This window comes from Protopterus annectens, chromosome 1.part1 (genome assembly GCF_019279795.1).
Source record: "Protopterus annectens isolate FY-2018-M chromosome 1.part1, PAN1.0, whole genome shotgun sequence".
Lineage (NCBI taxonomy): Eukaryota > Metazoa > Chordata > Ceratodontiformes > Protopteridae > Protopterus > Protopterus annectens.
Genome location: NC_056726.1, coordinates 808392662 through 808409212, shown reverse-complemented (window position 1 = coordinate 808409212; position 16551 = coordinate 808392662). Strand labels below are relative to the sequence as shown.

The window sequence follows — 16551 nt, the reverse complement described above, 5'->3', positions numbered from 1 at the left end:
GGTTTAAATTTCTTCACCTTCATGAGCAACAAGTCTTGCACTACTGGCTATATTAGTTCAAACTTTAGCAATGTGTCTGCTGATATAACATTACACTTAGAACCAGTATCTACTTTAAGTTCTGTGGAATTTCCATTAATCTGGACAGTACAAAACACATCGCTTCTTGTTACCAAATTCACTGCATCAACTCTTTCATCAAGCACTGATACGCTATCTACATAGAAAGTTGTCAGCTTCGGCTCCACTTGATCAACTTTCTTCTTCGTATGACCTTTTTTACATTTGTGTGAGGCTTACTTGATTTACAAAACTTTTGAAAGTGGTTCCATTTTTTACACTTGTAGCATTGCTGACCATATGCTAAGCACTTCTCTCTTCTAGACTCATGATTTGCACCACAATTGCGACAGTTGATAATAAAGTTGGACTTGGGTTTTGCTGATTCATGTTTGTACTGCACTGAACTGGAGCCTGCTCCTTTCTTAGAACTTGCTGGAAAGCTACGTATCTTCTTAGGAAATCTCATTGCTGCCTCATACTTGGGCCTACCTTTGTCTGCCATGGGTTGCATACTATCTGCATTTGCTCTGGAGCCAACTGAACTCATGCTCTTGTCACTCGCAAGCATACTTGTGTGTTTTTCTGAAACCTCATGGATTTGACAAATCTCAGTGGCTTTACTCAACATTAAATCACTTGTCACAAAGTAAAATCTTTCTCACAGCAGCACTGTTAATACCACACACAAGCCTGTCCTTTATCAGCTTATCTTTTAAGGCACCAAACCAACATGTTTTAGCTCTGTTTCTCAGGTCAGTTATATAAGCTGCAAATGTTTCCCCTGGTTTCTGATCTCTTGTGTAAAATGCCTCTCTAGTGTAATATTTGTCTGAAGGTTACACATTTCTCTGAACTTGTGCTTCAGATACTTGGGGTCTTCCCTTGATTCAGCCTGTACAACAATATGATGATTTTCACCTTCTCCTTCATACACTGCTGGTGCATACACAAATGAACACTGTCTTTCTATGGCCTCTGACCCAGCTAGGTTAAGCAAAATGAATGCCCTGGTGCATGCATCTCTATCTGCATAAGCTGTTTGTATAAAAATGTCATACTCTTGCTCAAATATTCTCCAGTTCTCTGCAATATTCTGATCAAACACAAGTGATAGGGGTTTTTGAAATCCATCTGCCATATTAACACACAACAGTAAAGGACTTTGCAAATAAGCACTAACATACACTCATGCACATATGCCAGAAACTTAAGCCAGTATTTGTTTCTGAATTTATTTTTTGGGGGATTTTCAAAATAATGATAATGAACAAACTCGTAGTACCTTTGAATAACTGGACTTTGTGAAATAAACTTCTCAGGCGGTTTAACACTCTTGTAATATCGTTTGAAAGGCTAAGTGCTAAAGTCATCTATCATCATTTTGCCAAAGTAATTTATCATCATTTTAAGAAACATCTCAAGCAACTTTACAATGCGAGTGAAATAAACTCTTGGGCACTGTAATATTCTTGTAATATTGTTTTGCAAGAAATCATCTCTTATCAGTGTAAGAAACATATCAAACAACTGCACTGGACTGCTCTTGCCCAAAACTCAGTAACATTTCAAAGTAGTTGCACTTTGCAAATAACTGCATACAGCACACTGAAATGTCCCCAAAATGGTGATACCTTGCTAGGCAACTCTTTACAATGCAAGACACACTCTGTAATGGTGGCAGTTTGCGAATGGACACACCCAGCACAAGAACCTTTTTGCAATGGCCATACTTTGACTGTATTTCACAAAGTAGTTGCACTTTGCACACAGTAAATTCTTTGAAACATATGCACAGTAATAAGTACACACTGTAAGCACTGTTACACACTTTGAGATACGTTGACTAAATTTAGTGACTCCCTTGATACAAGAAGTCGTAGTTATGCCAAAACATAGCACTTTGCCAAAACATATGCAGCCGCCTTGCTTTATTTTTGCTTAATGTGCCCTTTTTGTTTTGTCTTATTATATTAGTTTTGCTTAAGCCCTTTTCATACCTGATGTACTTTTCTTGTGTTCGTTTTACTCTATAAACATGTCCATTTTTGCTTTGAACACACTCACTTTACTTTAAACATGCTTGTTTTATCTTTAAATATACTTGTTTGCTTTAAACATGTTTGTTTTATCTTTATTTTAAACATTTCTTTTAGCCAACAAACTTTTTGTGCTTTCCGCTTGCTCAGTAATGTAGTTTGTGCCCTTGTAATGCCCTGTTTCATCTCTTTTATCAAATAAATAGTTCGTACCACTTCTCATTACATTTGATTTTTTTCTGTCTCTTGTGCTCATTTCTGTTGTTTTTACCTTCACTGTCATCTCTGCACCTCATGGCTCTGGATTTCATGCTCTTTGATCCCAGTTCTGACACCATGTCATTCTCTTACTTTGGACACAATAGAAAAGTCTTTGTGGGTTCTCTTCATGCAGATTTATTCTATACAAACACATCACTATAGAAGTTTATTAACTTTAACTTAAGTAACTTATATACAAACTAACAACTGCGATCATGCAAGCTCTCACTGTGGCTCCTCTTACAAAATGACACTGTGGAGCGCACGTGTCTGGAATTTATATGTGCACGTACAGCCTTGACATGCTTCTTAAAGATAAAGCACACTTCACTTGCAATCTGATCTACACCTGGTATCCATTAAAGGTCAGATAAATAACAGTACACTTGGGCTCCTGACTGAACATTGACAGCAACATGCACAATCCTCTTGTGTCTCTTTACAAGTGGTTATCCTGTTTTGATTGCTTCTGTACATATTTACTCCTTTTAGTTTCCTACATGTACAGAATTTTTCTCAACTAGTATGATTGTCTTAAAGTGAGAATTATTGGTTGACTTTGTGAAGCAAGGAGATGTAGACAAGCAATAATGAATGAATAACATTTATGTGCTGTGAAAATCAGTAGTGAGATAATGATATGCCACATACTATAATACCTTCCATTGATGTTCATTGTGTTACACTGCTGCAGTCATTACACTTGGGTTAGCCTACCGTCAGGTGGTCCAGCAGTAGGCCCGAGTTCCAAAGTCTTGGTCCGGCGTCGGTTGCTGTCACTTCTTCCCTGACGTCAGTGCACCAGGGGTATGTAAGATGCAGCCGACGCCATTTTCTTCAGTCTTTCTTGCCGAGCGGTGCCAGATGCAAAAGCAGTTCGCAAGTGCCGGTCGGCCGACTCCTGAGATTTTCATTCCGAATCCAGAACCGAAGTCTTCTACAAAGCTAAGTACCCCGTTGGGTAAACTTTTTCTTGCCTCAGACCGATGTCAGTAAAAGTTAATAATTGTATTTCTTGTGGGAAGCAAATAACTCATAAGGATTTACATTCCTATTGTATCCCATGCCTAGGCCCAGACCACGACGTCACAGGTTATCAGTTTTGTGCTAGGTTTAACAAGCGCACTATTAAACGTCGGTTTGATTTTGCCCGACATTATTTTGGCAGAAAATTTAATTACACCATGCCGTCGGAACTACCAATGACCGGGTTACACAAAAAACGCAAGGACAAGGACAGGCATCCGAGGCCCAAAACTGACGATGAAGCCTCTTCTAGGCCAGTTGCCGGTCCTCCGGTTTTCAGCGAGGCACCTTCGCAGCCCCTGACGACCACTTCTTTGGAACCACAGGCCGCCTCTGACTCCCACGTGGAGATGGCTGGGCCTTCAGATACATCAGACTTACGGCCTACCGGGACTAACCCTTCAGAGGGCTCCAGAGTAGCCGAACAACCTGCAGCTTCAGAGGGTGTTTTCAGGCCTACTCAGTTAACCATTAAATCTTCTGTTAAGCCCAAAACAAAGAAACAACTTCAGCATTCACCAAGATAGGCCTCCATGCCTAAGAAACAGATGCTCAAAATGGCCAAAGACCTAATTACTCTGATCAGGGGGTCCCACCCTCCACCTGATAAAAGGCCTATACAGGATACAGACTATGACTCATCTGACCAGGTGTCCATCTCCTCAGACTCATTCTCAGACCAAGAATACTCTTTACCCCCTTATGAGGATTCTGATGCTGAGGAATCTATTCCTTCAGCCTCTCCACCAGAGGACTACTCCTTTGGGGAAACCTTACATACCATGCGGGAGCATTTCCATTGGGAGGGCCAGGATTACTCAGAATCCAAGAAAAGGCTCAGAGATTTCCTTTTATTACCTCAACACAGACTCCTTGCTATTCCGCTGTTGTTAGATATTGTGGATGATGTTTACTCTGAATCCAGTTTAAATCCTGATTCTTTACCTCCTGCTCCAGTTAAGCCAGACAGATACTACAGAGTCCCTGACTCACACAAATTCCTTTATAAAAGCCCTGTTGCTGACCGTGAAACTATTTCCCAGGGTCCCAAAGGGGTAAAGGCCTCTACAGCAAAAAATCCAGTCCCCTCTGACAGAGATTCCAGAGCATTAGACAGATGGGGGAAGAAAGTGTATATGTCTGCAACTTTAGCAATGAGAGCCTTAAATTGCCAGTTTCACATGCTTAAATATCAGCAATATTTGATGTCTCAGTTGAAACAAAAAATGCTTCCAAATTCAGATCTTCCTAATTATAAAGAAATGCAGGATTTATTGCATGCAGCTGAACAAGTGGGAGAACATACTTTGCAATGTGGTTTTGATTCCTTGGAGGCCTCCTGTAGAGCAGCAGTTACAGGGTCTGTCATTAGAAGACATGCTTGGTTAAAAGAGCAGACATTACCAGATCATGTTAAAGCAAAATTATTAGATGCACCTTTGCAGCAGGATGTTTTATTTGGAGTTAAGGCAGAAGATGTATTAAAGAAAATGGAGGATAAAGCAAAATCTATTCAAACAGTGAAGGATTTTGTACAGGTTCAGCCTCCTCGATTTAGCAGAAATTGGCCAACAAAAAATTGGTCCTTTCCAATTTCAGACAGACCTCAAAGGGGCAGATACAGATGTCCAAGAGGCAGAGGTCAACCACAAGGTACTTACAGGCCTCTACAATGGGGTGCTTCAACCCAGAAAGAAGGGGAAGACAGGCCTCAACCTTATAAAAAACAGCCCCAATGACTTCCCACTACAGCTGCCAAACATCTCTCTCTTGGCAGCCCCCTTGGGGGGAAAACTGGCACTTTTCAGTCACAAATGGCAAATGATCACCAAAGACAAATGGGTTCTCAATATTGTGTCTCAAGGTTACAGATTCCACTTTCACACTCTGCCAAGGTTAAAAGGAATGCCAAATCTGCCACCAAATCAATGGGCAGAGGCTCAAAGACAAATTACAGCACTCATGGACATGAGAGCTATTCAAAAGGTACCAAAACAGGAACAAGGACAAGGATTTTACTCAAGACTCTTTCTGGTTCCCAGAAAGGACAAAGCCTGGAGGTCCATTCTGGATATTTCTTCTCTAAATACTTACCTGGATGTTCCAAAATTCAAAATGTTGACACTACGGCAGCTTCTTCCCATGCTGGGCAAGAAAGCTTGGCTCGTAACTTTGGACCTCAAGGAGGCATACCTGCATGTCCCTATCAGACAAAATTGTAGAAGATACCTCAGATTCTTAGCAGGTTCAATGCATTACCAATTCTCTGCACTGCCCTTTGGCTTATCTACTGTGCCCAGGGTCTTTACAAAATGCCTGGCACCAGTAATTGCATTTTGCAGACAAGAAGGAATTCAAATATACCCATACTTGGACAACTGCCTTATTCAAGCAGAGAGCAAAGACATTCTTCTAAAGCATCTGGTGTTTGTAAAAATACTGCTAATTTGCCTAGGGTACACAGTAAATGAAAAGAAATCAAAACTAGTGCCCTCACAAGAGATAATATTCCTGAGTGCCAGCTTAAATACAATGGCCCAGATGGCATATCTCACGCCAGACAAGCAAAGACAACTGACTCAATATTTCCAATTAATGGCAACAAAAACCCAACTCCCTGCAAGAAAAATTCTGCAGGCCTTGGGTTACATGGCATCTTGCATACTACTAATTCCATATGCCAAACTGCATATGAGGAAACTACAATGGTACCTAAAGAGTGTCTGGTCTCAACATTGTCACAGTTTGGAAACAGTAATACCACTTATTCCTTGCATTCAACAGGAGTTTCGATGGTGGGCTCAAGCCTGTCACCTCAACAAGGGACAGCCTTTCACTCAACCCACAGCCAGGCAAACACTGACAACATATGCTTCGGATTACACCTGGGGAGCACACATGGCAGGAAAATGTATTCAGGGCAAGTGGACCGCAGAACAAAGGCATCTTCACATCAATCAAAAAGAGATGCTAGCTGTACAAAATGCACTTATAGCTTTCAAGGACCTTCTGCATCTAGGAGAACTACTACTAAAGACAGACAACACCACAGTTATGTGGTACATAAACAAGCAAGGGGGCACACATTCATATCCCCTCTGCAGACAAGCCATGACCTTGTGGAAAACAGCTATAACCTTTCAAGTTCATCTGCAAGCACAATTCCTGCCAGGAGAGAAAAACACACTGGCAGACGACTTAAGCAGAAACATCATGGATCCGCATGAGTGGAAATTACATCCACAAATGTTCAGGATGACACAGAAATGGGGTAGCCCGGACATAGATCTGTTCGCATCCCCAATGAATTACCAGCTACAGAAATTCTGCACAAGGACTTACCCACCCACAAGCATGGAAAGTGGATGCCCTCTCATTCAGCTGGAAAAATCTACATGTATACGCCTTCCCACCAGTACCTCTCCTTTCAAAGGTACTCATAAAAACCAAACAAGAAAGGCCAAAGATGATCCTGATTGCCCCAGACTGGCCACGCCAGCACTGGTACCCTATCTTAAAGAACTTAGCACAAGGACCACCATGGATTTTGACTCAAATTTCACAACTTCTGACTCAGCAAAACAATCAGATACTTCACAGACAGCTGAAGACTTTAAACCTGGCTGCATGGCAGATTCCTTAGTCAAGCGAACAATGCCTCTCTCCAAAGCTGTTATGGATGTCATTATGGAGGCCAGAAGACCTAGCACTAGGAAAGCCTAGTCGGATAAATGGAAGAGATTCTGTGCCTGGAACCAGGCTCACAGCCTTGATCCTCTTGTCCCAAACATCCTCAGATTCTACAATATTTGCCTGAGATGCTGGACAAAGGCCTCTCCTTTTCATCCATTAAGATCCATGCCTCTGCCATCTCTGCTCATTACAACACAGATCCACCAATTTTTTCCCATCCTTTGCTAAAACAGTACCTGAGAGGGGCTAAAAACATAAGACCGCCCAGAAGAGCACCAACTCCAACTTGGGACCTCACCTTCATCTTGGAAAAATTAACTTTACCTCCTTTTGAGCCAGCTAACTCAGCAGGCTTAAAATATATCTCTTGGAAAACTGCTCTGCTCCTGGCAATCACCTCAGCTCGAAGAGTTTCAGAATTGCAGGCACTAATGGCAAGGGAACCTTTCATCATTTTCCTCCAAGACAGGGTGTCTTTAAGAACAAACCCTACCTTCATGCCAAAGGTGGTATCAAGTGTGGCTCTAAACCAAACTATTCACTTGCCAACTTTTTTATCCAAATCCACAGAACAAAGGGGAGAGACTACTGCATTCCTTGGACATACACAGGCAGTTACGCTTCTACTTGGACAAAACAAAAGCTTTCAGGAAAACTGTGCAATTATTTGTTGCATATGCTGCAGGAAAACAGGGAAAAGCCATTTCAAAACAGACCATTTCAAAATTGATAGGGCATTGTATACGTTTCTGCTATACACACCATGGGAAAACTGCACCTAACAGTATTAGGTCTCATTCCACCAGGGCAACAGCCACTTCAACTGCCTACCTCAGAGGAGTACCTACCAAGGACATTTTGGAAGCAGCGACTTGGAGTTCTGTACATACCTTCACCAAGCATTATCATCTGCCTCTTTGCTCTAAATCCAGAGCTGGCTTTGCCACTGCAGTTCTGCAGGGCCTTATAGCCACCCCTAATGCCTTATAGAACCAGCCACCCTACCTCAGCTTTGGGATTCTACCCAGGTGTAATGACTGCAGCAGTGTAACACGATGAACATAGTACAGTTTTGTACCTACCATAAATGTAGATGTTCGAGTGTATACACTGCTGCAGTCCAGGTTACCCTCCCTCCTTCCCCTCTTACTTGTTGGTACTTACCCTAGTATTCTACCCTTTGCTATCTATGGGGAGTATTTGCTGGTAACAGAAAGTATATGTTTGCTTTTCTTGTGTATGTTTTATTAGCAATTTACATTTCCTACCTTTTTGGGGGCACCTGACATCCGGGGCAAGAAAAACTGAAGAAAATGGCATCGGCTGCATCTTATATACCCCTGGCGCACTGACGTCAGGGAAGAAGCGTCAGCAAGTGACGCCGGACCTAGACTTTGGAACTCAGGCCGACTGCGGGACCGCCTGATGGCAGGATAACCCAAGTGTAATGACTGCAGCAGTGTATACACTCGAACATCTACATTTATGGTAGATACAAAACTGTACTTTCTGTTTAACAAGACAATTATGTTTTCTTATATAAACTGTTTAATATATGTTCAAGGGCCAGGACAGCACGGTTACTAGGAATTAAACACTTCAAGAAGTTGGAATGTATCAATGATTTTTTTTGCAAAAAAGATTACTTGTGTTAGAAAGCTAAGTTCTGAAAAATGGTTGATGTGTTTGAATTTATTTTCTGTTTACTATCAGATTATAGCTTGTAATCTTATTATAACCTTTAGGTGTCTCAACAGCAATTGCTAACTTGAACTTGTTTCACAGAAGCCACAATATTAATATTCATAATAATTTTTTTTTTTTTTTTGCAAACTGATAGTGGATTATCCAGAGTAGAAACTGGTGCATCCATGAGCAGCTTGTTTATGGAACAGGCTATCTTGCGAAGCAAGACACACAACAACCTGGAAGTACTGTGGGCAGGCAGGGATGAGATCTTTTATCTTGAGGATGCAGAAGCTTTGTATAACTAATACATGAAAAAGATTGGAAATGCACCTCTTCATCCACATGAGCACTTGTGGGTGTTTGGTATAATGGTTAAGTTCTTTGTCTCATAGACACAAGGTTCAGGGTTTGATTCTGACCTCTGACTGTTGGCTAGACTTAAAATGACCCTTCAGGGCAGTTAGAGTAATATTTACCTATGAACCTATAAGAGTCTCATCACCTCCTGTCAGAGTTTAAAATCAAGTTAGACTCATTATATTGACCTAAGAATTCTCATCACTTTATATGGGACACATTTTCAGACTTTGAGCCTGTATACTTAACCTTGAATCTTATTTAGTTTAATTTTATGAAGTGGGGGGATGGACTTCAGCAGTGAGTCTACAACTGTCAAAATTAATTTTGACCTCTGTTTCTCACATTTGTACTCAAAGAGGCCAAGTAATATTTGCTGAATTCCGGTGAAAAGTTGATTTTTCAAGGCAGGTACATTATACTGTACAGAGAAGGGGAAAAGCAACATTTTACTTTTAGTTTAAACAAGCCTCATGTTAGATGCACAACAAACCACTCTAGAGAATTTTATGCAGTTTCTGTATGCTGTAATGGTGTCACGGCTGATAACATATATATGGCATGCATCAGAGTACCATATAATGTTGTTTGATGTGCTGAATCATAAAACAAACAGTTGTCAGAATGTCAGATATAAATGTCATAATGTTTCATAAGCATATTGTGCTGTAATGTAACCTTTCTTTGTCTCATAGCTACTGGCGACCTGGTTGTCCTTCTCGTATCGTGCTGAAGCTGGATCCTGAACGAGGGAAGCTTATTATCACTCGAGCTATTTTGATACATAACCACAAACTATGTCCGGTTGAATTTACCAAGTGGTTCAGAGCAAGCAGTCTCACAGGAAAAACTCGTTTCCTTATCCGAATTACTAATAAATTAGCCAGACAGTTTCTTGAAATGCGAGATGTGAAGACATTGCTGAAGTACTGCAAATCACCGTATGAGGACATATGTGAGTTGTTGGAGGGAATGGAGAGATTGATGAGCGCAGATCCTGGGGCGAAAGTCAAGCTTGTGTTTGTTGAGAATCATATCATTGTTAAGTACCTCATCATTGTTACCTCGCACATGATGAGCTTGTGTGAGAAGTTTCCGTTCGTTTTGTACTTCAGTAAGATGAGTCATTTGAACAGCGAGTTTGACTTGTGTACATTACTCTGCAGAGATGCCAATGGCAGAATCCGTGAGTGTGCCTACTGTATCACAAGAAAGGGAACACCTAATCTTCTTCGCCTCATGGTTGTCTCTCTGGTGCAAAGTGTGCCACTTATCAAGGTCCATGTACACTGTCTTATCGTGGGTAGCATCACTGAAGATCTAGATGGTGTTAGCAACATCCTCCCAAAAGCTAAGGTGCAGTTTTGTAGGAGTGAAGTCATTAAGACTTTGTATAACAAAGCAACGGAACTGCAGCCATTTCTTCAAAACAATATCTGGGATTTTCTCTGCATGCTGGCCAACTCACTTTCATCAACTTTCTATAATGTGTGTCTGCAAGAGATGAAAGTCATATTTTGTATGGAATTTCTGCAGTATTTTCAGGATGTCTGGCATTCACAGAAGGAAATGTGGGTAAAATGCTGGTCTTCTGAGCAGGAACAAGGGATTGCTTTCAGTAGTATAGTGAGATTTCAGCAGCAGATGTTTGCCTCTGAGCTGAGCACTTCTAGCACATTGGCAGATTATGTCAGAGTCTTTCTTAAACTTCAGACAGTAAAAGTAGAGACAGCGGACCTGGATGAAGTGAAAATCTGTGCACACTACAGAGAAACCTGTCCTTCTAATGTGGCTGATCTAATTAAAGAAGAGATCAGTCTTGCAAAGTATGGCTGCTACAGGATTCAAGATGACGGGCTCAGATTTGTCCTCAATGATGGTGTCTCAGATTATGCAGTCAATAAAAAACAGACATCATGCAGCTGTACTATTCATATTTCAACATTTCTTCCCTGTCGACACATATTTGCTACCCGTCTTTGGACTGGGGAAACACTGTTCTTTTTTAAACTTCATAAATTTTAAGCATTTCACCAACGTTTTACAGTTATTTGTCTTTATAACATTACGTAAATGTTAGTGCAAGGGAACAGCTATAATCAGAATTGTTTGTATTTGCTATTTTTATTATACTACAGCCATTCCTTATTACAGTTTCATTACCCATATTGTTCAGTGCTTTCTACATTGTTTTCCAGCAACCAGTGGATAATAGATAAAAGCAAGAATAGGTAGATGCAGACAGTGCACAGATACTATTTACAACCAGATAGTGAACTGCTGTCACTTTATTTTTTACCTTAGGTTTATATATATGGTTATGTATAATGTGCTCAGAACCCTGTATTATACTACCCTGTATACCTCTCAACTGTACAGATTTTCGCAGAATGTCCAGAGTTTTACTTCATCTTTTTGGTCCATTTTTCATAAAATTGTGTTTTTCTGACAAATTAGTGGCAAATCATTAAAGACTGACGTTAGACAATAATGACAGAGATTTGAGTTTCAGACTTCATACCCTTCAGAAAATTCATGCTAATGCAAAACATGTTATTCTATCAACTTTCTAAGTTTGTAAAAGCAATATTTAAAAATTGTCCCTATTTTTGGGCCTTTGTCCCACTCTTATTTATGGCTTTGTCCAGATTTCTTGCTCTAAGAGGTTGCGAGGTATGCTACCCTCTTTGTGCCATTGTGGAAGCAGCTGCCAGTTTTCACTGTCTCCCTTCCTTAGAAGATTGGCTTCTTTAGTGACTGTAGTTCCATTTCCTGTTGGAGGTAGCTGAAGACAGAGGCCTGTTCTCATTCATATTCAGAAGTACATTGAAGCAACAGTTGTGCTGTGATAAAAACCAGATCTGTTCAGTAAAGTCTTTCATGACAGATCACTTCACTTATCTGCTTAGCTCAGGAATGTGTGTGTGTGGGGAGGGGGGGTGCTCACGTCTTGATTTAGTCTACAACAGTGTAACACTTGCACAATTCCAACAACACTTCAGAAAAGCATTTGCATCTGAGTGTTTTCCAAGAAATTTACTGGTACAGTAAAACTAAAACTTTAAAAGCATGTATAGCTTACTGAAGTTCATATTGTACACAGAGGTTTCAAGATTAAGATATTTTTTCTGTAGAAAGCAGTTTGTTAATATCTTAATTCCTTAACTGCATGAATGTATTGCTACACAAGTGAAGGAATTTGAGGAACAACTTCCTGACAAGAAGTCAGAAAAAAACATACAGTAATTTATGCTCTCTTTCTGTGAGGCATCACAAGGGCGAGATCTGAACTGTGCATATGTGCTCACAGGCAGCTCACTGCCTCCTTCTCACAAAGACACTGCAACACAGACATGATGCAATACCTGTTATTGGACCAACATAGGTTTTGCAATTCCTCAAGCTTTTGAGCTGGCAGGAGCCCTTTGTCAGGGGTTATTAAGATACTGATGTTAAATACAGTGCTTAAATATCCACCCACTTGTGCCTCGAAAGGGAAGTACATATTTTTTTTCCGTTTGCTAAAAAAAAGAAATCTTGAAAAATTCTAGTATGGAAAAAACACAACTTGGGCAAGGTATTTAAAAAAACCGTTGCCCAAGCTAAACCTCAGCGGTCTAGTAAAAACAAGGCCCAGTATAAACCAAGTACTGCAACAGTGGTCAGCAGTAACACATCTGGAAGTCACCAGGAAACAGCATATCCTAAATCCATCACACCAGGGCAATCTATGATATAAATAGAAATGTATTAGTGGTTGACAGGGCAATAGGTAATCACTGATTCCACATTCATGAGGTGGGACAAAAGCAGGGCAACAGTGAGATATCTTTCAGTAGCTACAATTTCCCATGTCACAAGGACTCTGAGGACCCTTAAACTAGACAGATATGATAACATGATGATGGGCCATGTTGGAGTAAACGACCTGATGGCAGAAAACCGTAGAGGCATGACAGAACGCATGCCACAAATGCAGGAAAGACCCTAATATTAACTAGAATCTTTCCATCACCAAGAATAATGCGGAACTATGAAGAAAAGATGACTGGTTTTAATAATTGCTTAAAAATCTGGTGTCATTCTAGGGGAATCCAGTCAGTACCCCATCCATAGCTGGGTTTTGTGCTAACCATGCATTTTGACTTGATTAGAACTGTGGTGGTGTATCCATATTTGTTAGAGACCACATTCAGTTCAGACAGATACCTAGAGACCCACAAGCCGAGCTTATATAGATTCAAATCTCACTTACTAGGATGACTGTCAGATCATAGAGTGGTACAGGACCCCACCCCACCTATGCCTCCAGAAAGTCATATAACATCTGTAAGTCCATTGGTAGGAACTCTGCTATCCAAGATGATTTTAACTTCCCAGTGATAAACTGGGGGACCTATACCACCAACATAGGATATTTGCAAAAATTCTTAGAGTATATAAGCAAGAACTCCTTGGACCAGATTGTTAAATTTCTTGGTACTGCAAAGAGTTTCTACTGGAAGCTAGGCACAGGTAATAACTTGGCAAATGGGGGAGGTTTAAAAGCAAACCAGCGTGGTAGTCCACAAGCATTAATAAAAAAAGATCCTAACAAACTTAGCATTTGTATGTACCATCCCCAATGTACCCCATTCACTGGTTGGGTCAGACCACAAACATATAACCTTCCTCATCCAAAACTCCATACCATCAGAAACAATTATTACAGAATTCAAGGACTTTAAAAGTACAAGTTTACTATATTTCTGTAATGAAGTTTCCACATTCAAGTATAATGGTATCACCCATAATGTTGATACTAAGTTATGCAGGCAAGTCCTAGTCATGGCTAGACAAAGTAATAACTTGTCCGAGACCAAGCAAATGGTGAGTTTTAAGAACAAACCAGCCTAGTGGTCCACAAGTATTAATAAACTATATAATAAAAAGGAGAACGTCCTTAAACTATATAGCAGAATAAAAGACCACTAAATGAAAGAGAGCATGAAAAAAACAGAAACCAAATATAACTAAAAATCCTCCTTTAGTTATGTTAGAAAGATAAGAAGTAACACTCAGTATTGCTGATAGCTTATTCTTAATGGTACTAACTAGTCCTTTACAGTGGATATTGCCAGTAATACTTGCAAATAAATTTAGTGCCAGCTTCACCCCAGAGAATTCTGTTCCAAGCCCACTTATCACACATGGAGTCAAGCCACCAACCATCATGAAGGAACATGCACTAAAAGCACTCTTCAAAATGAAGACCCCCCCCCCCCAATCCATGGGGGCTTGACAAGATAACTGGCTGTCTAATTAATACACGATTATTATACTAAATGAGCAGTGATGGACCCACTCCTCAGTCTCTTTAACCTAGGACTAACAACTGACTTTGTCCTACAGATGTGGCGCACAGCTGTTGTGATGCCACTCCCCAAAGATGGCCCCACCACTGACCACAGGAATTAGACCTGTCAGTCTAATAACTCTTATATGCAAATCCATGGAATGCATCTTAACAGACTTAATTAAATATGGTATCAAAATTCTTATCAGACTTTACCACCAGCAGTTTGGCTGGGTCAAGGATAGTGTTTGTCTAAAGAGTCTATTGAACTCCTTTGAGAGGGTCACTCTGGTTGTAGACTGCTAGCAAGATGTTCACTTACCGTACTTTGACCTCGTTGAGACATTCCATATTACATGGAAATATAATAATCAAGCTGAAAGAACACCAAATTGTCCCTTACATGGCTAGGTGACTAACCACCTGGCTTAGGGACCAGACTCCTACAATAAAAGTAGAAGGTGCATCCTCTGCAAGTATGAAGATGACCAGTACAATTTCTCAGAGATCTGTGCTAGGACATCTCCTATTGAGTATGTACTTCTCAGATCTCCATATATTAAATGAGGATTTCTGATTAAAAAAGTTTGCAAATGATTGTAAACTGCACATTTTTGTCATGTCCCCATCTGCCATAGAGGCACGCTAACAGGCACTTACATTTGTCAGTAGCATGTGTACAAAAAGAATGGGCTCAAATCAGAAGCTAAAAAGTGCAACATTATAACATTCAGTAATCAAAGCCTAGCTCCGGTTTATGGTATCAATAACACACAACTTTAAAATTAAAAAGCAGTGAGAGACTTGGTTACTATAGTGGATAACTCCCCCATGTTTGGCCTCCATGTTGCAGTGGTGTTTAGAAAATCGTTTTACCATGCACAGCTTATTGCAAAAGGTATCTCCTGTAAATCAAAAGAAATCTTTACCTCCTTGTATTCTGCACTGATTAGACCCCATCACTGAGTACAATGCTCCCTTTGAGATGTGCCTAACTAATCATAGTCTAAAGGAAACTGGAAGTAGTCCAGAGGTTTCAACTAAAAAGATCATCCACTTAAAAGATCTGAGCTACTAAAAGAGGTTGTAGGTTTTATCTCTACAGTCAAAATCATGCAGACTCCTTAAGAGTGATCTGTTCCTTGCTTATAGGGCTATAAGAAATCCAGATGTCCAAGAACTTTTACACCTCCAAAAACAAACAATTCAATTAACACTAAGGCTAAGATATAAATCTACTCCAAGAAATAAATAGGACAAATTGGAGGGATAAGTTTGCCATGCAGCACCTAACCTTTCTGTGGAACAAATTTCCTTTCTAAGTTAAGCAGTGTGACGAACTGTCTGCCTTTAAAAGGAGCTGTACAATTAGATGGGTGTTCATAAATTCATCCCTGGTTTGACTGGCCAGGCCTTCCTTGAAAGGGGAGGTGTAAGGCCTATGGGTTGGGTACTGGAAAGGCAGTAATGGCCTCTCAGCTCAGTTGTCTTGTAACTCCTATGATCATTATATTTATTATTTAGTATTATACTAAAATCAACAAAATTATTTTGTTATAAAAATGCCAGTTTTAATAGCTTAAAGACTATATATTTATTTTTATTTATCCTTTGGTGACTGAATTAGTCCCGTTAAGCTTGTGGCTGTTTTCAGGGGAGACCTGAGGTGATATTTATACTACCATGAAAATTTGGCCAAGACATCTGGGAATTTACCCTTCTCTTTTTGATAGGAGCCATGGGATCTTTTACATCCACCTGAGTTTCCTGGTTTAATGTTTCATCTGAAGGATGACACACTCAGGAGAGCAGCACCCCCCCCCCCTTACGCTGCACTGCAATTTCTGCTATCAATCTACCTGGTTGGGAATAGAACCCGTAGCCTTCTGAAATAAAGGCAAGTGTGCTAAGTTCATAGATTCCTAGATTAGTAATGGACTAACTGTCCTTTTGGGCCATTTCAAGCCTAGCCATTTACCCCATGTGAAAATCAAACCCTGCTACCTGTTGCACCACTGACAATTCATGCTGTGTGTTAAATCAGTGGTAGGTTTGTCTACTACAGTGTGGCAAAGAGTACCATGCATTATT

At 40.3% G+C, this 16551-nt stretch overlaps 1 protein-coding gene across 2 annotated transcripts in view; it reads left to right on the top strand.

Moving 5' to 3' along the window:
* The window catches only part of LOC122807281 (uncharacterized protein ZSWIM9-like), a 465391-nt gene extending 454229 nt beyond the window's left edge, over positions 1-11162 (top strand). For both annotated transcript variants that reach the window (XM_044078413.1, XM_044078404.1), the window contains one exon: positions 9821-11162. In XM_044078413.1, the coding sequence (XP_043934348.1) occupies positions 9821-11150 (1330 nt within the window). In that variant the 3' untranslated portion in view covers positions 11151-11162. The remainder of the gene's footprint in view (positions 1-9820) is intronic.
* The last annotated feature ends 5389 nt before the right edge of the window (positions 11163-16551 follow it).